Source organism: Urocitellus parryii, chromosome 15 (genome assembly GCF_045843805.1).
Source record: "Urocitellus parryii isolate mUroPar1 chromosome 15, mUroPar1.hap1, whole genome shotgun sequence".
Taxonomy (NCBI): domain Eukaryota; kingdom Metazoa; phylum Chordata; class Mammalia; order Rodentia; family Sciuridae; genus Urocitellus; species Urocitellus parryii.
Window position 1 is genome coordinate 2,969,076 of NC_135545.1, and position 27,939 is coordinate 2,997,014.

The 27,939-nt window shown below is 53.9% G+C and overlaps 4 protein-coding genes across 7 annotated transcripts; 2 read left to right on the top strand and 2 right to left on the bottom strand.

The window, feature by feature from the left end:
- Window positions 1-485: 485 nt before the first annotated feature.
- Prpf31 (pre-mRNA processing factor 31) lies at window positions 486-13,081 on the bottom strand. The gene is made up of 14 exons (XM_026381165.2): window positions 13,005-13,081; window positions 12,248-12,432; window positions 12,072-12,132; window positions 9,921-10,004; window positions 9,212-9,309; window positions 8,262-8,368; window positions 7,834-8,003; window positions 6,823-6,980; window positions 5,016-5,105; window positions 3,371-3,498; window positions 3,205-3,277; window positions 2,457-2,585; window positions 2,273-2,371; window positions 486-904 (listed from the first exon to the last, which is right to left on the bottom strand). The coding sequence occupies exons 2-14, from the start codon at window positions 12,422-12,424 to the stop codon at window positions 779-781; spliced, it is 1,500 nt and encodes a 499-aa protein (XP_026236950.1). The 5' UTR covers window positions 12,425-12,432; window positions 13,005-13,081; the 3' UTR covers window positions 486-778.
- Window positions 13,082-13,160: 79 nt separating this feature from the next.
- Tfpt (TCF3 fusion partner) lies at window positions 13,161-17,857 on the top strand. Of its 4 annotated transcripts, none has more exons than XM_026381168.2 (6): window positions 13,162-13,328; window positions 14,153-14,411; window positions 16,100-16,170; window positions 16,987-17,056; window positions 17,134-17,352; window positions 17,706-17,857. In XM_026381168.2, the coding sequence occupies exons 2-6, from the start codon at window positions 14,157-14,159 to the stop codon at window positions 17,823-17,825; spliced, it is 735 nt and encodes a 244-aa protein (XP_026236953.2). In that variant the 5' UTR covers window positions 13,162-13,328; window positions 14,153-14,156; the 3' UTR covers window positions 17,826-17,857. The 4 variants fall into 4 exon arrangements, with proteins under 4 accessions (XP_026236954.2, XP_026236953.2, XP_026236951.2 ...); XM_026381166.2 differs by having other exon boundaries at window positions 13,164-13,524; XM_026381167.2 differs by lacking the exon at window positions 13,162-13,328 and adding an exon at window positions 13,531-13,623.
- Window positions 17,858-17,899: 42 nt separating this feature from the next.
- On the bottom strand, window positions 17,900-19,917 carry Ndufa3 (NADH:ubiquinone oxidoreductase subunit A3). Its single transcript, XM_026381170.2, has 4 exons — window positions 19,831-19,917; window positions 19,539-19,613; window positions 18,456-18,533; window positions 17,900-18,044 (listed from the first exon to the last, which is right to left on the bottom strand). Exons 1-4 carry the CDS (start codon window positions 19,838-19,840, stop codon window positions 17,953-17,955), a joined length of 255 nt encoding a protein of 84 aa, XP_026236955.1. The 5' UTR covers window positions 19,841-19,917; the 3' UTR covers window positions 17,900-17,952.
- Window positions 19,918-20,719: 802 nt separating this feature from the next.
- On the top strand, window positions 20,720-26,026 carry Oscar (osteoclast associated Ig-like receptor). The gene is made up of 6 exons (XM_026381156.2): window positions 20,720-20,756; window positions 21,557-21,589; window positions 21,768-21,779; window positions 24,707-25,006; window positions 25,317-25,598; window positions 25,890-26,026. Exons 1-6 carry the CDS (start codon window positions 20,720-20,722, stop codon window positions 26,024-26,026), a joined length of 801 nt encoding a protein of 266 aa, XP_026236941.2.
- Window positions 26,027-27,939: the final 1,913 nt, after the last annotated feature.

A 27,939-nucleotide genomic window follows, 5' to 3' on the forward strand; every position in this document is an offset into this window, starting at 1 on the left:
AACAGAATCCAGGGCTGGATTGTGGCTCAGCAGTAGAGCACTTGTTTAGCACGCATGAGGCCCATGGTTCGATCCTCAGCACCACATAAAAATAAATAAAGGTATTGTGTCCAACAATTTCTAAAAAATAAATGGTTTAAAAAAAAATAACAGAATCCAGCTATTGGGCCCCTCCTGTGGGCTGTGCATTCTTCCCAGTCCTCCCAGGTACCTCATGGGGAGGGTGTGAATGCTGGGAAGGTGAAGCCACTGGTCCAAGGGACCAGAATGATCCAGTCTGCCCATGTTGCATGCTGAAGCCTTTAAGGGCAATACTGCCAGGGCATCACGATGACTGATGTTCTCCAGGGCTTCACCCAGGAGCCCAGGATAAGGGAGGGGGGTGGCCCAGATACCACCTGGATTGGAAGCCCAAGCTCTTTCCCTAAACCCAGTGGCTCTGGCTCCTCTAGGTGTTGGATGAATGATCACTCCCCAAAGACAGATCTTTGTACTGTGCTTTTAATTACACTCTTCCCTAAAAAAGGATCTCTTGTCTCAGTTAAAAAGATGAGTATGAGGAAGACCAGTTCTGTCCCTGAATGGGGTGGTGGTATTAGTCTTGGGGGTGGCGGACAGAGCCTCTTCCATTGACTCCATCGATATCCTGGTCCTGAACCAACAGCAGGGCAGAGCAGGCTCTCCACCCCAGAACTTCCTGGCTCTGAGCTGGATCCCTTCAGAGGGCTGGGCTTTCAGTTCTCTTCAGTGGGTGGCCACCCTGGGCGTATGCCATCTCTCAGGTGGACATGATGCCACTCTTCTCACTTTTGACCTTGAGGAACTCAGCCATGCTAGAGAAATACTTCTGGTTGGCCTCAGCCACCTTCTTCTCAGCTGCTTGTGGGTTCACAATCTCCAGACCCTGGATGAGAAGAGTAAGAGGGGATGAGAAGCGGAGTGGGGAAAAGGCCAGGCCTCCACCATGGCCCTCTTCACGTGTCAGAGCTCCCCATCCTTCCCAAGCCCTCAGGCTTCAGTGGACATGAAAACAGTTCACCAGTTCCTGGAGTTTCCTTCAACTCAGGAGACTCTGATCAGCAGACCTGGGGCTGAGGAGAGGGGCCTAGGTATCAGGCTTTTTAACTAGTTCCCAAGATGATGTTAAGATCACCAATGTTTGAGTAAAGCCATTCCTGCCTGGTTTCTGGATAAGAAACTGAGACCCAGAGGAAGCGGCTAGCCCAAAGTCCTACCACACCACCACCAAAACCAGCCAAGGATAGTGGTAGTACCGTTCTGAATTCTTCCAACATAGTAATTCTTTTTTTTGGTCCCGGAGACTGAACCTAGGGGGCTTAACCACTGAGTCATATCCCAACTTTTTTATTTTGAGACAGGATCTTGCTAAGTTGCTTAAGGCCCCACTAAGTTGCTGAGGCTGGCCTTGAACTTGCAGTCCTCCTGCCTTAGCTTTCCAAGTTGCTGAGATTACCAGTGTACGCCACCATGCCCAGCCCAATGCATACCTGTCGTCTTCTGCTGAGGCTTCCCTGGCTGCCCTGCCCCTACCCTTCCCAGGCCCTCTGCTGCCCTGTCTCTTCCTGGCTCTTGCCATCCTCTCACACACTGGGTGCTTTGCTCATCAGTCCACTACCCTGCTGCCCCATAACCTCGAGGGGAAGACTTGTCTCTCTCATTATCCCGAAGTCCAGAACAGTGCTGGAAACTTTGTGGCCACAACAAGACACTTGCTGGAGAGTCAGTGAACTCATCAATTCCTCCTGACACTACGTGACAGGTTCACCTTACTTTGTGGTGAGTAAGCTGAAGCACAGAGATACCCAGCTCCACACTTGTCTGTTACTGTTGGGCAAGGACCTGAACTCAGGCATGACATCCAAGCCCACCTGACTGCCATCTTTCTTGAGCAAGGCCATGAGATACCCCAATGCCCCAGTCATTTCCAAGGCAAGGACCTGGAGCCTCAGATGTAACCTAAATGGAGGGTAAGAGGGATGGCTGGACACAGTTCCAGTCCTGACTCTAAAGCTGGTTTGTGCTGACCACAGCCATGGGTCGCCTCCCATCACTGCTAATCTTTGACACTTACTATATGCCAGGAGCTGCTTACGCCCTTCATGTACCTTGTCAACATGAAACTCCACCACAGCCCTATCATGTGCCTTCTTTAGAGGCAGAGGGGAGGGAGCTTCACCAGGATCACTCAGAGGGCCAGGGAGCAAAGCTAACCCAGGGCAGGAGCACCTGACTCTGGTGAGAGTGAGGGTACCTGGAGAGGGGTGAAGGCCACACTGGAGGCAGTCCCAGAGGAGCGGTCTCGGATTGTGGATTTCCCACCATACACCACACTTTGCTTCTGCAGAGTTCGCTGCGGGAGGGAAAGGGAGGCTGTGATCTGGGCTCACCTGGCCCCTGGCCCCTTTACCCCCTGGCCCCATGCAGATGGCCCATACCTGTAGCGTCTTAGAAATCCTGGCTTTGGTGGCCTCATTCACCTGTGTCTGCCGCACACGACCACTACCTGATTTGCCCAGGTGGCCCAGGCTAAAGCCTAGGTCCTCCTGGTAGGCATCCTCCTCGATCTGGTGGGAGGGAGAGAATCCTTCAGCCAGACACAAGGACTACACTCAGCCAGCCCCTTGGCACCCTCCAACTTGCTGAAACCCAGCAGTTTCGAGTGCTGGCCTCAAAGACACCCATTCAGCCTGAGTGCCTTGTGAAGCCCCAGCCCAAGGGCACTTAGGTGACACAGGGGACCCCTCAAGACCCCTGCCTGACAGTGCTCAGGTGATGCTGGGACCCTTGAGAAACAGGATCCTGGTGCTACTCCCTGAGCTGCAGTGATAGCTCAGTGCTCCATCACCAGCACATTAGAGGCAAGACGTGGGGTGGGGTTCACTGCCAAGATGGCACCTCGTTCTTGAGCTAGTTCTTGAGGGACCCGCTGGAGGATGCTCAGATATAGGACGGAGCACAGCCAGGGGGCTCATGAGCAGTTGGGCCCCTCACAAAGTCAGCTGAGCCCTGAAGCAGCCTCAAGGTAGGAGGGAGGAGCTGGAGAGGCCCATAGGGCTCAGCTCAGGAGCCTGGGTGCAGAGGAGACTTGTGGGGAGCTGGGCAAGGGGACAGGCTGGGATAGGAGAGTAGGTCCAGAGAGTGGGAGGACACCAAGGTTCCTTGGCTGCCAGGCAGGGGTCTGACCTCTCCAAAGCTCATGCGGTTGGCCTGCTTCCGGATCTCTGTCAGCCCCAGCCGCTCCTTCATCTTGCGGTACCTGCAACAGGTGCGGGGAGCAGAGGCCCAGGAGTCAGCTGAGAGCATGGCAGCCAATTCCTTTTCCACCAGCCCTGGACCCAGGGCTGCTCACCTGCGGCCACCTCGCTTCTTCCGCTGCCCATCCAGGGGTGCAGGCAGGGGCTTCACTTGCTTTACAGGTGGCGGCTCCTGCCACTTGTCAAACTTGCGCTCAATCTCGTCCTTCAGTTCATAGCCCACCTGGAGAGGGGTGAGGAGAGGCGGTGGCTGCCCACCAGGCCTTGCCCATCCATCCACCATCCTTGTCCACCAGAGCAGTCTCCTCAGGAGTCTTCCTCCTGGGGTCCTACAGGATCCCATGGACTCTCAGGGCTTCAAATCCCATCTAGGACTTCATGACCCTTGAACCTTTACCTGGGGCTTAGCCCGCACCTCTGAGTTCAGCACCCCGTGGACAACCACCTCTACAGGAACGCTTCAACAGTGACACAGCCAGGCAGAATCCCTGCCTCCTCCCCTCTCCAGTCTTCTGCCCCTCGTTCCCAGACCAGTAGATGGCAGGTCACCTCCACAGCCTCTCTCCCACACCGCGGATCACTCTAGGCTCTTCCTTCAGAGTGACTCCAGCTGGCCCCTTTGGGCACCTCTATCACAGCCAGAGTGTGTAGGCCTGTCAACTACCTACCTGTGTCCCCAGGCCCCCTCTCCTGGGGCTCACAGTGCTCCAGCCTCAGGGCCCCTACCCTGATCATTTCCTCTGCCTGGAATGTTCTTCCCCCACGCACCCATGCAAGTCACCCCCTTAGTCCTCTCCCCATCAGAGACACCTCCCTGGCATCCCAGCTACGTGGGCATCTCACTTCCCTCCTACCCGGGCCCTGAACTACGCCTGGCATTTATTTATTCACTTAGCCCTGAGGGACAACTACACACACGGTTTACCATCGGTCACGCCCGCCCGTGTCTGTGCCACCCCTGCTGTGTCCCCAGCTGAGACAGTAGACACAGAGGCCGAGCACCTGACACCACTGGGCGGCTGCCTGGAAAACAAAGGTGCGCCAGATGGAGGCAGACCTACTTTCCTGAACAAATCCAGGAAGGAAAACAGAAGTTGCTGAATAACTGCTTGAGTGAGGTCCAGGAGCCCCTGCTTGTAGAGAGAATACTGCAAAACAATGTCCCCTCAACACCCCCCGAGGGGGTCCACGTTCAAACCACCAGGACCCACGACTGTCACCATGCACAGCAAAGAGTCTTTGTAGATGTGACTGAGATAATGACTGTGAGGTGGAGACATGCTCCCATTATCAGTGTGGGCTCAATGTCGTTACAGGGGTCTTAAAACAGAGGAGACGGGAAGATGGAAGCAGAGCTGGAGAGGCCAAGACGCTACACAGCTGGCTTTGGAAATGGTGGGGGTGGCTGGCCCAGGAAGGAGGCCACCTCTGGAAGCTGCAAAAGGCACAGGAACAGGGCTCCCAGAAGGGAACAGCCCTACTGGCACCTGGACATCAGCTTTGCAAGACCCATTTTGCATTCTGGACTTCTGACCTCCAGGACTGAGAGATAATAAACCTGTGTTTTAAGCCCCAAGTTTGTGCTGACTTGCTACAACAGTCCCAGGAGAGGAACACAGGGCGGGTGGGGGGGATCCAGCCTCCAGGGGATCACAGACAGACACACCACCTGGGCGGTCCTGACATATGCTGTGGGCCTCTGTGTCCCCCTGGACAGACCCAGATGCCAGCCGCCCTCACCTTCCCCTCGGTGCTCTCATGGAAGCTGTCCACACGGGCTGCCAGCGTGCACTTGGCAGCCACCAGCCGGGCTGCTTTCCGCCGGAGATCCTGGAACAAAGGAAAGGAGGGGCCCTTGGTGACATGGCCTGGGTTGGATTAACTCTCATGCTTTGGAGTAAGACAGGTAGTGCTAGAGGACCCTGGCCACGAGTACTGGGCTCCAACACCTTCACCCTCCCCTGTGAGTATGTAACTCAGGGCACGCTGCTGGCTCCCCAGGTGTTCTAGTAGCGACCTGGAAGGTCACCATGAGGACCAAAGGAGAAAACCCACATGCAGATGCCCCTTCAGCACTGGCCACCAACACTGTTCCCCCATCCCACAGACAGAAGGGAAGCTGGCCAGGGCACAGGACCACGGCCAACAGACCAGGGCTGGACCCAGACCTGCCTGTCCCAGAGCTGTGGCTCCACACAAGAGGGAGTGTGAGGTGGCGCCTGGGCCAAGCAGCAAAGGTGGACCCCAGCTCTGGGCCGATGGCCTGGATCCAGATGACTGCACTACCCACATACTCTTGGAGAAGCCACCAACACTCAGCACCTCGGTTTCTTCCTCTGTAAAATGGGCGCCAAGAGCAGCTGGCAACACTGGAGCAGAGTGAAGTGCCATCTTCACAGTGTGGTGAGGATTCAGGGAAATCCCTGAGTGTTTCTAAAACTCCAGCCATCATGGTCTCCACCACCACCGTCACCATTCCAGCCATCGCTGTCCCTACACTGTCACACGGCCATCAACCCTTTTTCTTAACCTACTCTCACACAGCACAAACCTGTTTAAGAAGGGAACTTAATGGTATCACAAACGGGAGGTTACTAAGTAACAGAAGCAAAGTATGTGGAGACTAAAATAAAGAGACTCATTGGCGTGTCCCTGAGATTCACGCTTCTGTGCTTCTAAAGGGAGGTGGCTCCTGTTCTAAGAAACATGAAAACTGTGCAGAAAGCCCTTGGTCACAGACTTGATAGATAACATTAAAACAACAAAGCCAGAGGCAACGATGTGTATTAAAGAATTTAACTTTGCCCTGGGCTCCTGGGAGGTGACCTTGGCTAGCCTGCAGCCCTTGGGCTGGCTGGCTGGTTATGAGGTGGTCCAGTGTACTATACAGCTGGTCCCTCAGGGAAGACCAGCCATGTGACTTAGGCTGGGGGCTCTTGTTTGCAGACTGAGATCAGTCATAAGGGCAACTTGATCATGTCCATGCAGCTGAGCCCCAAGAGCCTAACACTGAGGCCTACAAGAGCTTCCTGTTGGTGATACTTTGTGCCTATCATGTGCTGATGCAAGGAAGCAACAGTGTCCTGACTCCAAGGGACAAGAACTGAGTCCTATGGTGCTTCTCTCTCCTGGATCCAAGCCCTAGACCTCTTGTTGGCTGCTGTGAATCTGCCCCTGTAATAAGCCATACCAGCATCTCTCACGCAGCCCCGCAAATCCTTCTAGGGAATCACCAAACCTGAGGGGTCTTGGGCCCCTCACTCACAAGCTAACCTCAGGCTGCTGGTCCAGTCCTGCTCTGTAGGTGTTCTGAACATAATGGGTCCTCACAGAAGCCACATGAAGCAGACACTATCTCCCCACTTTACAGAGGACAAGCCCAAAGCATGGTGAGCAGCCCTCGCTGAGCTCACCCAAATTGCTCTGCAGTGCTTCAGAACCCATGTCCTCATTCCTGTGCCTGCACTACCCTGTTCTCCAGGCTCCTAACGGTTACTGACAGCTGTGCAAGAGCTGGGGCTGAGGAGTGACAACAGGGAGGGCTCACCGGGGGCAGGGACTGCACGATGTCACTATGGTAGATGTAGCCAGTATGGGGCAACACCGAGGTAGATGAGAAGCCAGAGAGCGTCTTGCGCTGGGCCCCGAGCAGCATGATGTTGCAGGCAGGCATCTTGGAGAGGTTGGTCAGGCCACCAGCCACGCCTGCAGCAGGAGAGGAGAGGTCAGAGGAAACATGGGGTGTGCATCTGGAGACTCACTGTGTGCTCCATGCCTTTACATGAGGATCTGCTTGGATCCCCACAGAGGCCCTGCCAGGAAGGACTGACGTCTCTCATCTCACTGGAGAGATGCAGAGGAGGTTCAGAGGAAATCCAACAGCAGTGACCCCAAAGTGCATGCTAAGCCACACTACTCCACTCTGAGGATACTGACTGCTTTGGAACAGTTTTCTTCAAACCAGGGCTCCTCTGACGACCATGCGTGGGCCTAGTCATCCTGGTTTCCGGGGGAAGGGGACGGGGGCTGTACACGAGCTCCACAGTGGTGTTGTGCGGCTCTGCAGCACTGGGTATCCACTCGGGCCTCGCACATGCTAGGCAAGGGCCTTGCCACCGAGCCACACCCCAGCCCTTTCTATTTTATTTTGAGACAATGTCTTGCTAGTTGGATAGGACCTTGCTGAGTTGCTGACGCAGATCTTGAGCTTTCAGTCCTTCTGTCTCTGGCTCCCTGGTTGCTGGGATTATAGGTGTGCCCCACTGCACCAGCCACAGGGTGTTTTTTTTAGTTGTTGATGGGTCTTTATTTATTTATATGTGGTGCTAAAGAGTCAAACCCAGGGCCTCACATGTGCCAGGCAAGTGCGCTATGGATAAGCCCCAGCCCCAGCGCCCACAGGGTGTTTTTAAGGATCACGCAAACTACCTCATCAAAAGAATGAATCCTTAAAACAAGACCTTATGTCCAAATGTAGTCACATTCTGAGGGACTAGAACTCCCAGAGTTATACAATACATTGGCTAACCTGTCTGTGGGACATGGCCTAGGGCCTTACCCATGATCTTGGCAGCTGTGGATGCTCCGATGATGATGGACAGGTTGGGTGCGATAAAGGACATCCGGGATTCCACATACTCATAGATGCGGTGCTTGGAGGCATTCAGCTCCAGCGCCATGTCGCAGGCCTCCTCCAGCCGCTCCAGCTCCTCCTCCGACAGCTGCTGCCTGCAAGGCAGATGGCCCCAGCCCTGCTAAGTGCCCCAGCTGCCTGGTATCAGCCCAGGCCCCCCTGCTGTGTGTGGGCACACCTGTGTAGATTCAGGGCAGTCAAGTCCTATCATCCCAGAAGCCGAGGCACAAGGGAATCACAGTTCTCAGCTAGCACCACCCTGGCCAGCCTGGGCCCTTGTCCTGCCCTTTCTGGCCTCTGTTGTGAACCAGGCCTGGGGAGATGTGCAGCACAGCATCCCCTGGCATACGTACCCCTGGGTGGTGGAGGCGGTGACACTGACGACCATGATGGTGGCGTTGGTCAGGATCTGCTGCAGGTTCTCGTTGTTCTTGCACTTGTCCAGGCTGTTGCCCAGCTCCTGAGGTAGGGAGGGGAGGGAGCAGGGTCCTTGAACTCAGGACGGAGTTGGCTCTTGCTCAGCACCCAGTCTGGGTCTCTTCTTGGGGACACTGGGAAGTTGTAGTCTACACATGCGGAGCTTCTCCTTCCTCTTACCAGTTCCCAGAGTTTCGCTCAGAGTATTAGCTTTGTCTGCCTGCTTGGCTGATCCAGAAATGAGCCTGAGCAGAGTCGTCACCCAGAGGAAGTGCCCTGAATAAGCCCACTGGTCCATTCAACTACGGTCACAGATGTAGTGAAAAGGACTTCCTTTGCCACCATCCTGGTCTTTTCAGGGACACGGGGTTGGGGGGGCGTGTTCTTCTCCTCCTGCTGCTCTTTTCTCAAAATCCCTCAGCCCTCCTATGAGACTCAGAACCTTATAGGTCTGACGTGGTCTCCCTTTCTAGCCTCCCTCCCTGCCCCTCCTCCTTTCCTCTTGCCTCCTGCCAGTCAGGGTTTTTGCACTTATGCAACAGTGTCCTCTGTATCTTTACATGACTGCTGGGTCAGCCCTCAGACCTCAACTCAAATGTCACCCGCTCTGGCCACAGCTGGGGCAATAATAGTCAGGCCAATGGGGATCCCATTGGGAGATGAAGGGAAGACAGCAGCAAGGGGTGGGGGCACAGGGAGTGGCACAAGAACATCCCTCCTGGTTCCATCCCTCCCTGCTGAGCAGATGGGAACACCATAGCTTCCAGTCACCTCTCCCGTCATGTCCAGACCTCGAGGTTTCTGGACCAAGGGCCTGAGTGGGCCTTGCCCCCTTTTGCACTCTAATGGCCTCAGTTCTTCCAGGGTCCAGCTTCTCTCCACTCACCTTGACTGTGCGGATGTAGTCCAATGCGTTGGGGACCAAGGACTCCAGTTCAGGGAATCTCTTTGAGTACTTATCACGGATGAACTTATGGATGATGTCTAAGGTGAACAGAAGAGCAGATGTCCAGTGAGGAGTTGGCAGGCTCTACTGGTTGTTCCTAATGTCCACTGCCCCCTCTTCCTTTAGAAACCACACCCCTGAATCACAGCTTGGCACACGGACATCCAGTATAAAGGCTACATTTCCTGGCTGCCTTTAATGGTAGGTGTGCCCACATGAGTTAGTTCTGGCCCACAAGGTGTAAACCAAAGTGACCTGTGCAATATCCAGGTCATGCCCTTAAGAAAAAAAGAACCAGGACCTTCTCTTCCCTCCCACCTACTGGTGGGGGTGTGGAGGTAAGGGATGGAAGCAGGGCATCACCCTGTAGCATGAAATAGGTGACAGAGAAACAAGACAGAAAGAGCCTGGGTCCTGCAGAGACTCAACGGTGACACCAGGCCTGGTCTGCTGACTCTGACTCACGTATCACATGAAAGCCACGGTTACAGCAGCTGAACCTGGATTCGAGCTAACACCAGGGCTTACGGGAAGCCCCCTGGGAATGGCCAGTGAAGGAATTGGTCCAGGTTCCTGCTTGTCCCTCCTGTGGGGAGGGGCAGGGAGTGAGGGGAGACCAGCTGTCTTCACCGCCCTTCTCGGCACTCACTCAGCTCATTCTCGATCTCCACAGTCAGGTTGTTGGCATCCACGATGACACGGTACTCAGGGGCTGCCTCTACTGGTCCCATCACTGTGGAGATGAGAAGCAGCCTAGATGGGTGTGTGATTAAACTCCACACCTCCTAGGTCACAGCTAGGGGTATGAAGCTGGAGGGAAGCAGGAAGGCTGAACGTCCACTAGCTGATGGATCTATGTTTGCAAATACCCTGGAACTCACGGCCTGCCTCCAATCTCTCTCTCTGGTCTGCCCTGTCAGCCAGTCTAGACTTGACCCCATTGTGCCCCAGAACTAAAACCCCAAGGCTCACAACTAAGCTCCCCAGACTGATATTCAAGGCCTCATATGCCTACAAGCCTGGTAAGGACCAGTACGAGGAGGCACCTTTGGTGCTTAGACCCTGGAGCCACTCAGCTGGCACTTGAGGACTCACCACTCTGCAGTCTGGCTCTCAGTCTCATAGCCCATCCTCTCAGCACACCTCCATTTCCTCACACCCCAGCCGCAAAGGCCAGACTTCAGTTTCACTCCTCTGGCTTTACATGTGCTGTTCCCTCTCCCTCAAACCTCCCTTCCTCAGTCTGTTTCTAGAAGCTCCTCGTTCTGTGTTAGTACTAACAGCCATGGGATTGACATTGACCCTATCACCACGAGCAGTAGCCACAGCAGCTGTCACGGTCGGGACTTAGCAGGGATGTGTCAGGCATTGTTCTAAGTGTCATACGTGCTAATTTACTTCATCCACAACCCCCCAGGGAGGTGGACATTACATCAGAATTGCCAAGAAGGAAATGGAGGGCGCTGTCTGATGTTGGAGTCAGTAGATGGCAGAGCTGAGACCTGACTGCAGGCAGGGTGGCTTCAGAGTCAGAGTCGTAATGTCTTTAACCCGAATGTCCAAATGCCTCTTGAAGCCCTTAAGACTCAGATGGTGACCCAAGGGAACCAGATGTCTCCTCTGCACTCCATAACACAAGCTACCTCTGCTACACAAGGATCACCACCTGGTTTGAGTTGTTTTGTGTCCACCTTCCCCACCAGATACCAAGTCCAAGCAACTCTGACTCAGTCCCTGAGCCTGGCCTGACATCAGGAAGTTGTCCATTTCAGAACTGCCCATGCATGGCTCTCTGGGTCAAGAAGTTCCTCAGACTAGCACCTAGAACCTGTAGGAGATGGCATCTTCCTAGTTATGCCTGGAGCTCTGGGCATGCTGTTCTCTTGCTCTGGGACCCCTTCCTCCCTTTCTTTGCTTGGTATATGTACTCATGCTCCAAACTCTAATTCAGGTATCACTTCTTCCTTGACCCCTGAGACAGGTTCAGCCAACCTACCCTGTGGCTCTGAAGTATACTGAGCCTGTCACCACCCACCAATAACTGCCTGGAGCCTGGCCTAACTCCTCCACTAGACCCTCAGCATTTTGAAAGCAGAGACCTGGGCTGATTCAACTGAGAGTGCTCAGGAAAGTGTTAAATAATGGAAGAAGTGAATCTCCCTGAAGCTCTACTATGACTACATCATTCCTATGCCCAGCAGCTTCCCAGGAATTCCACTGCTAGGGAATTTCACTTGAGAGCCCATCCTGCCCAGAAGAAGAGGAATGGAAACCAAACTGCACTCTTAAGATGTGATCTGAGTGCTTAAGAGATGACCCAGTGTTCCCCAAAGTTGGAATTGTGAAAAGAATTTAGGTGATACCCTAACAACTGTATTTATTTTTATGGTTACTTTTATTTATCAAATGACTCCCAGTGTTCCATTTGTAATAGTAGTTCCCTTAGTTTTTAAACTTTAGCAGAAACATTCATTAATTTGAAGCAAATGTTAATAATACGACATATGGTTTACACAATAGCAAAAACTCTCCAACTGGTCATGTCAATCACTAAAGTTTGGGGAACCTTGAAATAAGTACTATCACAATTAGTAAGTGCTCAACAGAGTAACTACTTAAGTGTCAGCTTTATAATGCAATGTATTTTTAGGGGATAAATGAATTGGAGTGGAATAAAAAAGAAAAGAAAAGAAAATGGCTCTGGAAAAGGATGAGAGGGAACTACACTCAATTTTCAAAGCAACACAGAGCAAAAGAGCAAGAAGGCCCAGCAGGACAAGGGACAAAGGGGAGGAAGTACCTTCTGAAGCTCTGGCCTGCTTGCTGATATATTCCTCAATCTTCATCATGATCTCTGCAAACTGTCAGGAAAGGAGAGTAGAGTCAGAATCCAGGACTGTTAAAGAAGAGTTATGGCCCCCACCCTCTGCTCCTGGGAGCTTCTCTTTATAGCCATCCACACCCTCATCCTCTCACCATCTTGCTGTCCCATAGCTTGGCAATACTTTTGACCGAGTCCCCAGAAAGATCCAGCTGTGTCTCCTCCTGTACATCCTCGATGGCTGGTTCCTCCTCTTCTTCTCCATAGCTTCCTCCTTCCTCCTCTTCTGCTGCCTCCTCAAGATCAGCCAAGAGTTCATCTGCCAGAGACATCCCAAAGCCTATGGGGAGGGAGCAAGACCATACCCGAGTTGAGTCCTTCCTATTACCAGAAGGCAGGCCCTGGTCCTTCTTGTCAGCTCTAGTATGCAGACTCCACAAGGACAAGCGCTTTCCTTTGTTCCCTGGGGGTGTCTCCACAGCACACCCCTTTCACCACCACCTTGCTAAGACTTACCACCTTCTTCTCGCGCCTCCGGAGCCTCGTGCAGTCAGTCCTCTTCGCCTCACTCTTCCCCGGCCCAACGCCTCGGCCCCGCGCGCTCCTTGTCCCCGTCCAACCCCTGCACCCCATTCCAGCCCAGGGAGCTTTGTGATGCACCCCACACGCCCTGCGTGTTGCCCTAAGGCGCTCCGCACACTCGTGATTACTTAAGCGATCCCCGATGAAGTTCGCCTCCCGGGCATCGGAGAGGGCGCCGGTCACGCCCCCGGGGCCGTGCCACAGGAGAAGCACAGCAGACCTTTCAGCGACCGGCCTAGGAAGACCTGTCCTTGTCCTTCTCCTCACACACTTCCCGCGCAGACCCCGGGGCCCGGCCTCCCGCCCTCCCCTCGCCTCCATCACACTCACCTCCTCACTCCGCTCCACGGCGCCTAGGAGATCAGCTTTGCGAGAGCGGTCGACACTCACTGATGACGTCTCAAACCTGCGCCGAAATTGCGACAAAACTGCGCTCTGATTGGCCACCGCCCGCGACTTTCCGGCAGCGCTTGGAACAACTTTATTAGCACCTGCCTCGGAGCAGAGACGGGGTTGCTGGGCCCAGGGCACGGCCTGGCGGGCTCACGGCCCGCGGAGGCCTGGGCCTGCAAGCGAGGGTCACCGCGGGCAGGCGACGCGGCGTCGGGACAAGAATAAATACGGCGCCCCGCGGGCGACTATTGGCGGAGTTGGGTGAGAAAACAAGGCCTTAAGCCGGAAATAGGAAACTACAACTCCCGGGGGGCCCCGGGCCAGGCCGAGCTACCCGGGCCGCGAAGCCTGATGGGACAAGTAGTTTTGTGCACGGCTCAACCTGGGCACCTGAGGCTGGAGCGCTGAGGCCTGCCGCGCCCCGGGCGGGAGACATGGAACTGGAGCAGAGAGAGGGGTGAGTAGCGGAGCCCGGTGCCCGGCTGCAGAAAGACGACGCTTCCCCGCGACGTGCGGTTGTCAGAGCTCGACCCGAGGCCGTGGGCGTTGATTTGTGGTCTGTACAGCAGTGTCCTGCCCCGGAGGGCTGTCCGCTCCGGGGCCGAGACGGGCTCTAGGGGAGGGGGCTGGGGCTGGGAACTCGGGTCTGAGGGGAAGGTGGTCCTGGACCCCGGGTCTGAGGGGGAGGTGGCCCTGGATCCCAGGGTCTGAGAGGGGGAGGTGGCCCTGGACCCCCGGAACTGAGAGGGAGGGCTGGCCCTGGACCCCCGGGTTTGCGGGGCAGTGGCCCTGGACCCCCGGGTCTGAGAGGGGGAGGTGGCCCTGGACCCCCGGAACTGAGAGGGGGAGGTGGCCCTGGACCCCCGGAACTGAGAGGGAGGGCTGGCCCTGGACCCCCGGGTTTGCGGGGCAGTGGCCCTGGACTCCCGGGTCTGACGCGGTAGGGCTGACCTTGAACCCTCGGGCCTGGGGGGGGGGGAGGGCTGGACCTGGACCCTGTGTCTGGGGGGGCGGTGACCCTGGACCCCGGGTCTGGGGGAGGGCTGGAGAGCAGCCGGCTGCGCCTGACCCCTGCTGACCCACAGAACCATGGCCGCCGTGGGCTTTGAGGAGTTCTCGGCGCCCCCGGGCTCGGAGCTGGCGCTGCCGCCCCTGTTCGGCGGGCACATCCTGGAGAGCGAGCTGGAGACGGAGGTGGAGTTCGTGTCCGGAGGCCTGGGCGGCTCCGGGCTCAGGGAGCGGGACGAAGAGGAGGAGGCCGCCCGGGGCCGGCGGCGACGCCAGCGGGAACTCAACCGCAGAAAGTACCAGGCGCTGGGCCGGCGCTGCCGAGAGATCGAGCAGGTGGGCAGCGCGCTTCCGTGTCGGGGTCCCGGGCCAGGGCCTGCCCACATGCCCTCTTCCTAGTGGCCCTGCCTTCCCTCTTCCCTTCCCGTTTATTTACCGGCCTGGGACCGCCGCTCCTGGAGAGCCCTCTCCTCGGGAGCCCCTGACGCCAGCCCAGCTCTGGCGGCTCCATCCACGCACCTCCCCGTCCTCAGCCCAAGCTCTTCAGTTCTGTGCCCCTAACTCGAGGCCCCAGGCCAGTCTACTCTGCTCAAGAACCATCCCTGGACCCTTCTCCCTCAAATCCCCGCGGCCCCTTCCCCAGCTGGGACGGCTGCTTGTCCCCTGGTGAGAATAAGGGTGGAGCAGCAGGCCAGGGACACCAGGGCCAGATGCTTGGGTTTTTTTCTTTCTTGGGAGCTAGGGAACCCGATTACAGTTTTAACAGAGGGAAACACAGGGCCAGGCCTGGGTCCTGGAAGACTCTTGGGAGGTGGTCCTATCAGGTTTGCTCAGTAAACTGGGACCAGCTCAACAGTCACTCTGACAGTTTGAGGGCCTGTTAGTCTGAGATCAGGTGTCAGCAGGGATGTTCCCAGAGGGCTGGAGGCTGGCTGCGTTCTAGGCCTTCCTCTCTTACGCTGCCAGTAATCGTTGGTGTTCTTTGGCGTGTAAAGGCATCCCCTGACCTCTGCCTTTTCCTTGCACATGTGTTACGTCTGTTTCCCTTTTTATAAAGATGGCAGTCATGCTGGGTTAAGGCCTCCCATGACCATGTTTGTTTTTTTAATATTTATTTATTTTTTTAGGTGTAGATGGACCCAACATAATGCCTTTAGTTTTTTTATGTGGTGCTGAGGACCCAACCCGGGTCCCGCCCGTGCTAGGGGAGCGCTCTATCCTCTATCGCTGAGCCACCATCCCAGCCCATGTTTTCACTTGACTACCTCTGTGAAGACTACCTCCAAATCCAGTCACATTCTGAGGCGCTGGGAGTTAGCACTTCAGCACACCTTTCTGGGTGTGTGTGGGGGGGGACACGACACAAGTCAACCCATACCAATGGTATGGTGGTTCTGAGAGCGGACAGACCAGGGGCCAGGAGACCAGGGAGGTATTCAGAATGCTGCCTGACAGGTGAATGGCAGAGTCCAAGGGAATTCTACTTGAGCCTGCTCTTAACCCACTTCCCTAGGAACAGTCTGTTCTTATCCCTGTTTGACACCTGCAGGAACCCAAGGCTTCAAGATTTAGTAACTTACTCAAGTTCACAGGTAGGATTTGAAGTTCAAGGTCAGGATTTGAACCTAGGTTTTTCCGAGCAGGAGGAGCACATGCTTCAGCCAATACTAGGCTGTTGCCTGAGCCATGTTTCTGCCCTCCACACCCAGGCTGAGGTCCTCAGAAACTGCAGGGGCTGTCCCCTCAGCCTGGAAGGCTTTGCTCCTGGTAGTCACTCCTTTGTCTCCTTCCCATCACTCAGCCCACCAGTCCTCTGATAGCACTCACTAAAGTGGCCCCGCCTTGCCTTTGGCATGTCAGCCTGGCTGGTGTGCATCACGCACTTAGCCCTACAGTTGCTCATTCAGCTGACGGGGGCTGCTGTGTGCAGGCACTAGGCCCTCCATAGATGGCGCTCCATCAGACCTGTCCAGTGAGTGGGAGACTAGTGGAATCCAGTGTACCTGCTCACCATCTCCCCGCAGGTCAATGAGCGGGTCTTGAACAGGCTCCACCAGGTGCAGAGGATAACTCGAAGACTCCAGCAGGAACGCAGGTAACCCTTTCTACCTCACCACCCCTCACCATCTCTGCCATCTTCACCCACCTGGCCCTCACAGGCCTCAAGGACAAGAGGTTGAAGATGAAGGCTAGGCTTAGAGGCAGACAAGAAGAAAGAGTGGAGCTGGGTTTTAGAGGGAAAAGCTGGCTCCAGGACCCAGGGAAGGGCTGGGAGAGCAGACTGAGTGGACAGGACAGCAGGATGTTTGGCTCTGAGCAAGCAATAGCCCGTCTGAGCTGCATCTTCCAATCAACTGAGGGCAACACCAATGTCAAAGCTGCTCTGAGGGTTAGGCTGGGCTCTTGGGGATATGCTCAGCTTGGAACTTCCCTGAAGAGGTATTTGTGAAATAAAAGATCACCTGTGTAAAACACCGCCAGGATCCTGATATGGGAAGTGTGCAGAAAACTTGTGGAAGCAGAGGGGAGGAAGAGAAAGCAGCCTTGGTCGGAGGTGAGGTTCCCAGTAGGAGTGTCATGCTCACCTCAGTCATTAATAGGAATCAGCTCCTAAGTGAATGTTTGCAAAATGCCAGCCTCAGAGAGCCCTTAGAGTATCGCTGTGTCTGCATCCAGCCCAGACAGATCAGTATCTCCCACTTACAGAGGAAACGAAAGGTCAGACAAGCCATCTTGCCCAAGGCCCCACTGCCTGGCTAGTGCCCAGTTTCCAGGCCTCTCAGGCTGCAGAACTATAAATCTGGGTCAAGGACAATCTGGCTTCAAGTAGAATAAGAGCTGGGCTCTACTGTTTGCCCCCAACCCCACTAATAAATAAGCTGTCCCACTGGTGGCCTCTCTGTTCACACAGATTCCTCATGAGAGTGTTGGACTCCTACGGGGATGACTATCGGGCCAGCCAGTTCACCATTGTGTTGGAGGTGAGCACTGGCCTTCGGGCAGGTTGGGAAACTGAAGCCCAGGACACAGTCTTGACTTCCTCCCCTTTACCTACCAGGATGAGGGCAGCCAGGGTACAGATGCCCCCACTCCAGGCAATGCTGAGAACGAGCCTCCAGAGAAAGAGGGGCTGTCCCCCCCTAGAAGGACTCCTATACCCCCAGAACCCAGCAGCCCAGCCCCTGGTGAGGGGCCCAGTGGGCGGAAGAGGCGGCGGGTACCTAGGGATGGGTGCCAGGCAGGAACCACGCTGACTCCAGAACTGGCCCCAGCACAGGTAGGAAGGAATCCAGGTGCTGTGGCCAAAGTGTCACTTGGCTCCTGGGCTTGGCTGCTGTGCTGTGGGGCCCAGAGCTAGGCAGAGCTGGAGAAAGGTGAAGCAGGAAGGGCTGAGGAGGCCTGGGGCTGGACAAGACTCCAAGGGGAAGACCTGCAGAAGGAAGTGGCTGGAGAGGTAGCAAGATAGGAGGAGAGAAGGAGGGCAGGCGGGTGAGGGTGGAGAATGTGGCACGTCTGGGTGCAGAGCTGGGGCTGCCTCTGAGCACAGGAAGCTGGCCTGTGAAAACAGTGCTGGGAGACCCCAGGTCTCCCGCGTTCCCAGGCTCACTTGTGCTTTCCTTCCTTCTTCAGATTAAGGCTGAGGAAGATTTTGGCTTTGAAACAGATGAGACTCTGGATTCAAGTTGGGTTTCTCGGGGACCAGACAAACTGCTGCCCTACCCAACTCTTGCCAGCCCACCCTTTGACTGACCCCAACCCAATAAACTGCCCCCCCCATTCAACCTAGTCCCTGTCAACTGCTCCTATTTCTCATCACACGTGGGTTGGTTTCACATTTTATTGGGCGAAGGTGCCTCCTCCCTGTCAATGGAAGTGCTCACAGTTTCTTCAGCCACTCCAAGCTGGGGCCCTGGGGGTCCTGGGGGTGACTGGGCACGTCAGGCATGTTCCCATCATCTCGGACGGGCACTGTGAGACAGAAGGGTGGGCCACTGAGATCAGCAGATCTTTACGGCCCTGCAGAGAACAGCAGGAATGTTGGTGCAAGTTCAAAGGGAAACAGGTTTCCAGGGGAGAGAAAGGAGAGCCAGGATCAGAGAATCGGTGACTCAGAGAGGTAGAGAAACAGGAAATGGTGGGAATGACGGTTATCCCCAGTGATGGGGAACCAGACACCTGGAAACCAACAGATGCAGGAACCCAAAGAGGAACAGAAATCTGGAAAGATAATAGAAACTCAAAAGTATAAAAACAATGGGATGCAAAGTATGTGGATTAAGGATTTGGACAGGGAGAGTGCAGACAAACTGCAATATCTGACCCTGCTCAGGAATGGACTGCCCACTTCCACCCCTCCCTACAGCACAGGTCCCTGCTCACCTGGGTAGTTGTAGGGTGTGGCTTTGTTGATCATGATGGCATACTTGGTGTAGGGGCTGATTGGGGGCAGAATCACAGCTGTGGAGAGAAGAGTAAGGCCCAGCTTAAAGTGATTTTCTGAGGTGGGGAAAAGGGCAAAAGCTGAGTCTTGGCAAAGAAGGGGGTATCAAGGGGAGCAGGAAGGGCTAGAAGTTCCAGGAGGACACTTCATTCTGTGGGCCCTTCAGTATTCTAGGATCCCCATTTACAGGCAGAATACTTCAAGGGAGTTGATGGTCCAGGGATGGGAGCCCATCAGTCAGGGACAAGTCAGGCCTGGAGGGCAGAGGGTAGTGAGGCATACTAGAGGTGAAAGGGTGTGCAAGGTGTGCAAAAGGATCTAGGCCAGGGCTGTCTGACATAAAGATAACTTTACATTGTAATTTTACATGGTGGCATTAAATGTTTCATATTAATCTTATAATATGTTAATCTGGTACACCCAAACATTTTTACATAAAAAATCAACATTAAAATGTTGATAAGTGTACATATTTTTGAACATGCTAAGCTTTTAAATCCAGTGTGTCTCCTACCATCTCAAAGTACTGGCCCCCCTCAAAAGCTCAGGGGCCCCGTGGCGGTCTAGAATTTCATCCGGTGTGATCTGCAGACCAGCAGTACTGACAAGACCTGGGAACTTGTTAGAAATGAAGAATCCCAGGCCTTGCCCCAAGCTTACAGAATCATAAATGCTTTTAACGGGACCGCTCACCCTGCCCAGGGTGAGCCCTGGGTGAGCAGCGCAGGTGCGCGGCACAGCTCCTTCCTCAGGGTGAGTGGCACAGACTCTCCAGCTCACTCCCAGCGCAGCCAACCCAATGCAGATGCGGGGACGGGGAAGGGCTCGTTATTTCACTACTGGGTGAGTCCCAAGGCACAACCAGGGTGGACAGCCCTGCAGAGGCTCTGCACCTCTAGTGTGGCGGTGTACTGGGAGGCGTGGAGCGGTTCAGGCGTGAGCTCGGACGGGCGAGGGGGGCCGTGGGGCGCGAGATGGAACGGGGCGGGTGACGCACGTTAGCGCCCGGGACACTCACGCACCGAGACTTCCAATGGCGAAGGACACGACCAGCACCGGCTCCTTGGCCCAGGCATTCTTCAGAAAGGCGGCGAGTTCTGGAGGGTCGGGTAGAGAGTCACCTGCAGGGGCTGCCGGGTGACCTCTAGCCCGCTCGCGCCACCCCGCCCGGGAAGAGCCCCCATCTGCCTGCCGCGCCCTGTCCAGGACGGACCCCACCGCCTCCACGTGTATTCCGCCGCACCTCAGCCCTACCACCGCCCGCGGGCTACCAGGAAGACCCGTGCCCTGCACAACCGCAGTGTTCACACTTACTCTGAGCCATCTTCTTCCCGGCGGCGGCGAGGGCGCTCAGCACCCTGGGAGTTGTGGTCCTTGAGCCAGCCTCCGCAACCTGGGCTGCGCGTGCGCCCTGGAGACGTGTCCTGGCGGAAGCGGAGGCACGCAGCACCCTGGGAGTTGTGGTCCCTGCGCTCTCAGTCCGCGCGTGCGCACTGAAGTTGGAGGCTGTGGCGGGGAAGATTTAAATGCCTTGAGCGCCAGCTGGGTTCACTTTTCTCAGTCTAGGGGTCGCTCCCAAGGACTGACTTCTAGTCTTCCTGCAGCAACTCACATAAGGCGGAATTTTTGAAAACCCATTTACAGAAGGAGAAGCGGAGGCTGGAGAAGGCGAACAGCTGCCCTACGGATTTTCAGCTCGGCATCAGCTGGTGCTGGAAGCACTAGTTTTCGGGTCAGATGGTTTAGGGACCTTCTGTGGACTCACAGTTCCCGTTGTTACTGCCCTATAGCTGGGATCACTCCCCTCCCCATTTTTTCCTTAAGTGGAATGGTCCAGGTTTGTCTCTCAGTGAAAGTGGGAGTTGCTTGAGAGCAGTAACGAGGTCTGAGCCCTCTGTGCTCCCGGCTTCACGCAGCAAGGGCCTGGCGCTTAATGGGTGCTTTTTTTTTTTTTTTTTTTTTTTTTTTTTTTTTTTTTTTTTTTTTTTGAAGTTTAATGAACCCAACAGGTTATGATTCCTCCTTCCAACTTTTCCCACAGACCACGGGGCTGTGACACAGCCACCCAGGCGCCCTTCCTCCCCGCAGCCCTTCTCCTTCCCTATACAGGGCTGTCTGACGTCTGGCTTTCGGACGTTGCCTCATTTCCTGGGAGGGAGGAGGGCATCTCCATTCCTGGCTTCAGCTTTAGAGAGAGCCCACTATGGCCCTGGCGGTGGTCCTCCAGCTGCTGACCCTCTGTGAGCTGCCCCCTCCCTTCTGCCTGGGTCCTTGGCTGGGCTGGGAGCAGAGAGAGAAAAGGGTTGGGGACCCAGCCACCCTGCAGCACCAGCTGGGCGTTTAGCATTCAACGTCTAGTTGAGAATCAAGGGACAGGACTGGGGCCAAGACTGCTGGGCATTCAACTAGAAAAGACCGAGTCCTAGAAGAGGAGGGAAGTGGGAACAGGCTTCTTAGATCTTGAGACAGGAGGGGATCAGAGACTAGGGAGTGTGGAGTCTTGATTTAATTATTTATTTTTATTTTTTGGTACCAGGGATTGAACTCAAGGGCAGTTAACTGCTGAACCACATCCCCCCCACCACCATTTTTTTTTTTTTTCCTTAGAGGCAGAGTCTCTCACTGAGTTGCTTAAGGGCCTTTCTAAATTTCTAAGGCTGGCTTTGAACTTGAGATCCTCCTGCCTCAGCCTTCAGAGCTGCTGGGATGACAGGCTGTGCCACCCCGCACCTGGCTGAGGACTCCTGATTCTGATAGGGGAGGAGGTGGAAGCCAGGACCTCTGAACCCCTGGGAAAGGAGGGGTGGCGGGTAGGACTCCTGGCTGGAGGGAGGAGGGGGCTAGGGGCAAACATCTGGCTTCATAAGCAGGTGTGGAAGGAAGCCTGAATTCCTGACAGCTTAGAGAGGAGTAAGTAGGGAAGAAGTTCCTGTTCTTCAGACTCAGGAGAGGCTGAGGAATCCCATTCCTGGGCTCCTGGTGAGGTGGGACTGGCACCCTCAAAGGACTTTACAAAAAATTTCTCCTCAACCCTGTGCAGGGGCTCTGGGTCACGCAGACCTCACTCCGTCCGGTGAGTAACACTCCTCTTCATCCTCTGCTTTGCTGACACCTCTTTTCCAACTACTCAGATTCTATTCTGGTGCTCAAGCTCACCCCAGGTTTCCTTCCCTCCCTTCCTTTCTCCCGCCCCTTTCTGCTCCCTACCTCCCTCCCTTTCTTTTCCGTCCTTCCTTCCTCACTCCTTTTAGTGGCCACGATAGGTGGATAGTGAAGAGTCATAACCTAGAACTCCAGCTTCACCACCTTATTACTAGATGACCTGGAACAAACCACAGCTTCGAAGACATTTCCTTCTCTATAAAATGGGCTGTTGTAGGACTTAGTCTAACCACATGGGTAAATCCCCTGGCTTGGAGAAGTACCGTCTCCTGCCATACCAATTATCCCTTCAACTGGATTCTGGGGTGAGGGGTCATTCCCTTTTGATATACATTTAGGTATATCCAGTTTTCCACCCTTACAAAAAGGAGGGTCTCCCACCCATCCTGAGACGGGTTTCTTCCTGTTTCCTGAGAAGTGAGACTGACCTTTCCTTTCTCCCACTACACAACACTTCAACTTCAAACAAGAATTATCTGAGAAAGGGCTGGGGATGTGGCTCAAACAATAGCGCACTTGCCTGGCATGCCAGCCGCCAGGGTTTGATCCTCAGCAAAGATGTTGTGTCTGCCGAAAACTAAAAAATAAATAAATAAATATTAAAAATTTTTTTTAAAAAAGAATTATCTGAGAAACCATCGATGTCTGAGCTACCAGCTTCTTTCAAATTGTTTTTCTACCACTGAGCCACATCCCCAGCCCTTTTATTTTTATTTTGAGGCAGAGACTCACTAAGTTGCAGATGCTGGTCTTAAATTTGCATCCTGCTGCCTCAGCCTCTTTAGTTGCTAAGATTCCTAGTGTGCACCACCACACTCAGCTCAAGTTAAGGTTTTTTTTTATGATAAAGCTAATATCTATTATAAAAATTCAGTCATTAGCAAAAAACATATAACAGTCTCCTTCTTTCTTCTTCATCTTCCTTAAATGATCTGAATTTCCTTATATTCACACACATACATGTATTTATAGATTTGTTTTTTTTTATTTTGTTTTTGCCAAAGCAATATTAATAATGGATGACTCACCCTGTTCTGTATCTCATGCTTTTTACTTTACAATCTGTCTTGGAGCTATCTCCATGCCACTCTTTCTACTTTTTATTGTTATTCCAACTGTTGACCAGAATTGGCTATTGCAGGATGGCTGGATTCTGGGGTGAGGGGTCATTCCCTTTTGATATACATTTAGGTATATCCAGTTTTCCTGGATATACAATCAATGCTGCAACAAGCACTCCTGCATGACTTTCTGGTGCACACATGTGCACCTTTGTGCCTGGAGAAGCAGTGGAATTATTGGGTCATTACTCCTGTCCTGTATCTTGATAGAAACTGACACATTTCCTTCAGAGAGGGTACATTCAAGTGCCCAGGGGCCGGTTTCAACATATTCACCCAAACTCAATGTTAACCACAGTTTTTGATAACCTGATTGGCAAAACAATCTTGGTGGTTGTTTTTAATAATTGTTATGAGGGTTAAGCTCATACTTGTGTTGTAGCCGACTGACTTCCTCCTTTGTGAATTGCCTATTCATGTCTTGTACAGATTTTATTTGAATGGTTCTCGGGTTTCTTTCTATATTCTTAATCCAAATGATTTATGAATCAAGTGATTTTTGCCAATACTGTCACATGACTTCTAGCTTCATTTGTCTTTTGGCAAATATAACCCAAGAGGTCAAATTTATTAATTTTATCTCATGATTTTTTCATTGTACAGCTTAAGAAACCTTTCCTACTTCAAGATTTTTGTGTTTTTCTATATATTCTAAGAATACATTTTAAGAAACACATGTAGGTTCTTAATCAAGCTGGAATTTGATTGGGGGAATGGTGCGAGGTAGGATCCCATGTTACTTTTTTCCAAATAGCAAGTTTTGGCAACTGTTAGTCTGTTTTGTGCTACTATAACTGAGTGCCACAGTGTGGGCAATTTATACACAACAGAAGTTTATTTAGTTCTTAGTCTGGCTGCAAAGTCCAACATCAAAGGGCCTGGTAAGGACCATTTACCTGCATCATGCTGTGGCCAAAGGCATCACCTAGTCAAGAAGGGTATTGTGCGTGTGCATGTACGTGCGTGTGCATGTGTGTGTGTGTGTTTGTGTGTGTAACTTACCCTTACATCAAACACACACTCTGGCAATAATGGCACTGATCCAACCAATCACCTCTTTAAAAAAAAAAAAAATGCTTTTTAGTTGTAGATGGACACAATATGTTTTTTTATTTATCTTTGTGTGGTGCTGAGGATCGACATGTCCAGGGCCTCATACTTGCTAGGCCAGTGCTCTACCACTGAGCCACAACCCATCACCTCTTAAGTTCCCACCTCTCAACCCTATTGTGTTAGGGATTAGGTTTCCAACACATTATCTGGGGGGGGGGGGGGACAAATTCAAACCAGAGCAGCAACGACTGAAATCTGGTACCAACATTCTAGAGACTAAAAACGCAGATGTCTGGGACATGGCCCTCTGAAATTGTTTAAAAGCCATAACCCAGTGCAGTGGCATTGGCAAATGCCTATAATCCCAGCCACTTGGAAGGCTGAGGCAAGCATTGCAAGTTCAAGACCAGCCTGGGTAATTTAGTGAGATCCTGTCTCAAAATTTAAAAAATAAAATAAAATAAAAAGGGCTAGGGATGTGGCTCAGTGGTAAAGCACCCTTGAGTTTAATTCCAGTACCAAAAACAAACAAACTACACAATCAACAAAACTGGAAGTGTGTGTGTGTGTGTGTATGTGTGAGAGAGAGAGACCAGGTATCACTCTGATGCTGAGGCTGGCTTTGAACCTGCCCCCCTCCAGCCTCAGCCTCCCGGGATCACAGCGGCTCCGCCACGGCTTGCCACTTTCTCTGACCAGCCCGAGTGTGGTCCAAGCCTTCCTCTATTTTACACAGCTGAGGCACACACAGGGCAAAGGCGCCTGGTCCCGGCTGCTTTCTTCCTCCCCCAACCTCCCCGGACCCCCCTGCGGTTCCTGGGAGGTCCCGGGCTCACGCAGACTCCCTTATTAAGTTCCCCCAGCCTCCTACCCCAAGCCATGGCTGGGGGCTCGGCCAGCGGCAGTCGTGACCCCGGGGGTCAACGTGACCTTGAGGTGCCGCGCACCCCAGCCCGCCTGGAGGTTTGCGCTCTTCAGGGCGGGCGAGAGCGAGCCCCTGCTGCTCCGGGACGTGTCCTTGGAGCTGGCCGAGTTCTTTCTGGAGGCTGTGGCTCCCGCCCAGGGGGGCAGTTACCACTGCTGCTACCGCCGGCTGGACTGGGGACCGGGCATCTGGTCCCAACCCAGCGACGTCCTGGAGCTGCTGGTAACAGGTGAGGTCCTGAGCGGGGAAGGCGAAGGGCGCAGGGGCCGGGAAAGGGAGGGGAGAGGAGGGACGGGGACGCTGGGAGGAGAGACCGAGCTGGGTGGGTAGCTGGGAGGTGAACAGACCGAGCTGGGTGGGTAGCTGAACAGACCGAGCTGGGTGGGTAGCTGGGAGGAGAGACCGAGCTAGGTGGGTAGCGGGGAGGTGAACAGATGAGCTGGGAAAACGGAGAGGGGGGTTCAGGGGAGGATGGGTGGGGAGGAGCCAGGTCGCGCGGGCTCAGGCCCCCATTGCGCCCCCCCCCCCCCCCCCCGCAGACCTACTGCCGCGGCCGTCGCTGGTGGCGCTGCCCGGGCCGGTGGTGGCGCCCGGTGCCAACGTGAGCCTGCGCTGCGCGGGCCGCCTGCCGGGCATGAGCTTCGCGCTGTACCGCGTGGGCCTGGCGGCGCCGCTGCAGTACCGCGACTCGGCGCAGCGCTGGGCCGACTTCCCGCTGCTCGGCGCCCGGGCGCCCGGCACCTACAGCTGCTACTACCACACGCCCTCGGCCCCCTACGTGCTGTCGCCGCGCAGCGAGCCGCTGGTCGTCAGCTCTGACGGTGAGGCGCCCGGGATCTAGGGGCCGATCCCAGCCCTCCTCCTTGGGACCCGGGGACACACTCCAGCTCTCCTCCTCTGGAACCTGGGGAGTGGCTTCAGCCCTTCTCCCCAGGACCTAAGGACCTGACGCCAGCCCTCCTCCCTCAGATCCAGGGCCCCAAGCCCAGCCCTCCTCCCTCAGACCCGGAGTCTGAGGCCTGGTTCTCCCATCTGCCCTGCCCAATTTTGAGACTTGGGTCCTCAGCTCCACCCCAGGAGTTAGAGCCCATCTCCCTCTCCTTGGCCTGCAGACTCCAGCTCCTTGGACTACACCCAGGGGAACCTCATCCGCCTGGGGCTGGCGGGCTTGGTCCTCGCGTCCCTGGGTGTGCTGGTCGTTTTGGACTGTTGCAGCAGGAGCAGTGCCCTCGACCAGGCCTTGCCCTAGGGGGTCAGAAGAATTCCTGCAGAGCAGCGCAGACACTGGGATCCCTGGAGCCGGACAGCCCCTACTGGAGCCCCCCAGCCCCCCAGGTTCAGCCCCACTTAGCCATCCTTCACCTTTGTGTCCTGCCACCTTCTTCAAACCTTGGTTTCTTTTATTGTAAAATGGGCACGTTGATAACACCACACCACAGATTATCGTCCGATTGAGTGAATAGTTCCTCCCCAAAAGTGTTTAGAAACTGTGAGTAGCCTGTAGTAAATGCTCAATAAATGTTAGCTATTGTAATTTCTACCAGGCTTGCAAGACCCGATTGAAGTTTTCCTTTGCACTGCTCCATCTCGATTTTTAAGCAATTCTTTATCTCCTTTGGTGGCACCCTTGACTGCCAAGCAAATCCCTTCCAAACTGTTCAGACCTTCCCCCAAAAGTAGACTTAGAGGAGACCAAGCAGAGCTTCTACCCTAGTTATAGCTTCATTTGCAGTGATCTCCTTGACCACCACCACCACCACCGTCATCGTCGTTAAAGTCAGCTCCTTTGCCAGGCAAGAGCAAGTGGTGCATGCGCAGTAGAGCTTGGACCTGGTCGCTGATCTTTACTCCCTCAGTTTCCCACTGTACTCTTGGCTTCAGTAGTGGTTAAAACACACACACACACACACACACACACACACACACACACCCTTCCTCTTGCAGCCTGTTCCCTTTCCTTGTTTTCTCTCTCTCCCTCCCCAAGGCCTGGCTGACCTGCGCAATTTCTCCTGGATTTTTTCATTTAACTTCTATCTTTCTCTGGCCAACCTTGACGCTGTTCTCATCTCCAGGAATCCAGATTCTGTCTCCAAGCCGTTCTCACCACTCAATGTTCATGCATTCCCATCTTGACTTCTGTGGTGGAGCACAGACTCTATTTTTTATTATGTTTTCCAACTTCCTCCTTTTTTTCCCAGTTAATGGAGAAGACTGTAACTTTCAGCTCTTGGACAGCCCCAGCTCTGCCGGCTGTCACCTTGTGCAGTTTATCAAGCCTTCTGAATTTTCCTCTGTGAAAGGGGGGACTGAACATATCTACCATGTCAGCTCTAGAGAGAGTTAAACAGATGACGTGTGTTTCCAACCTTAGGCGAGCAGCTTTCACTTCTCTGCTCCTTTTTCTACACACGATAAGTAAAATTTACATGTAACTGTGTACACACCCACACACATGTACTAACATTCATAAAGCAACACTTGCTTCTGTGCAGATGCACACTGACTTACTCTTTCTTATTAAAAATGCCTTTAGGACCACACCAAACATGCTCATGGTCTCAGGAAGCATGAGCCACATTTGTTGCTGTGTTCTTTTCTTTTAGAAACTAACCTATACCACATTGTGCATAAAGACTGAGAAGTTTATAATGTGCACAGACCATATAAAATAGTGTTATTTTTACAACTGAGTTGTCTTAGTGGGCAAGATTAGGATGTTCAAATGTGAGATCAAGCAGAACTGACTGAGCTTTGAAGTCAGACTGGCTACCTGGGTGCACTGACATGCTGCAAAGGTGTCCGCTGGACCTTCTGGGTTTGTCCTTGGTACCCATGTGGGACCCTGGCAAGGTTCATCCAGGGCAAAGCTCCCTGACACAGGTGGATGTGGGACATCAAGAGAGATGAAGGGGCTGGGGTTATGGCTCAGTGGTAGAGCACTTGCCTAGCACGTGCAGGATCCTAGGTTCGATCCTCAGCACCATATAGAAAATAAAGGTATCATGTCCAACTAAAACTAAAAAATAAATATAAAAAAAGAGAGAATGAAGGGAGCAGCCTTGGATGGGGCTTCAGGGTCATCAAACCCAGTCTTCCCTCTTTGTAGATGAAAAATTGTGGAAAAGAGCAGTGTGGTGAAGTCCCCTGACACCATAGGAAGTC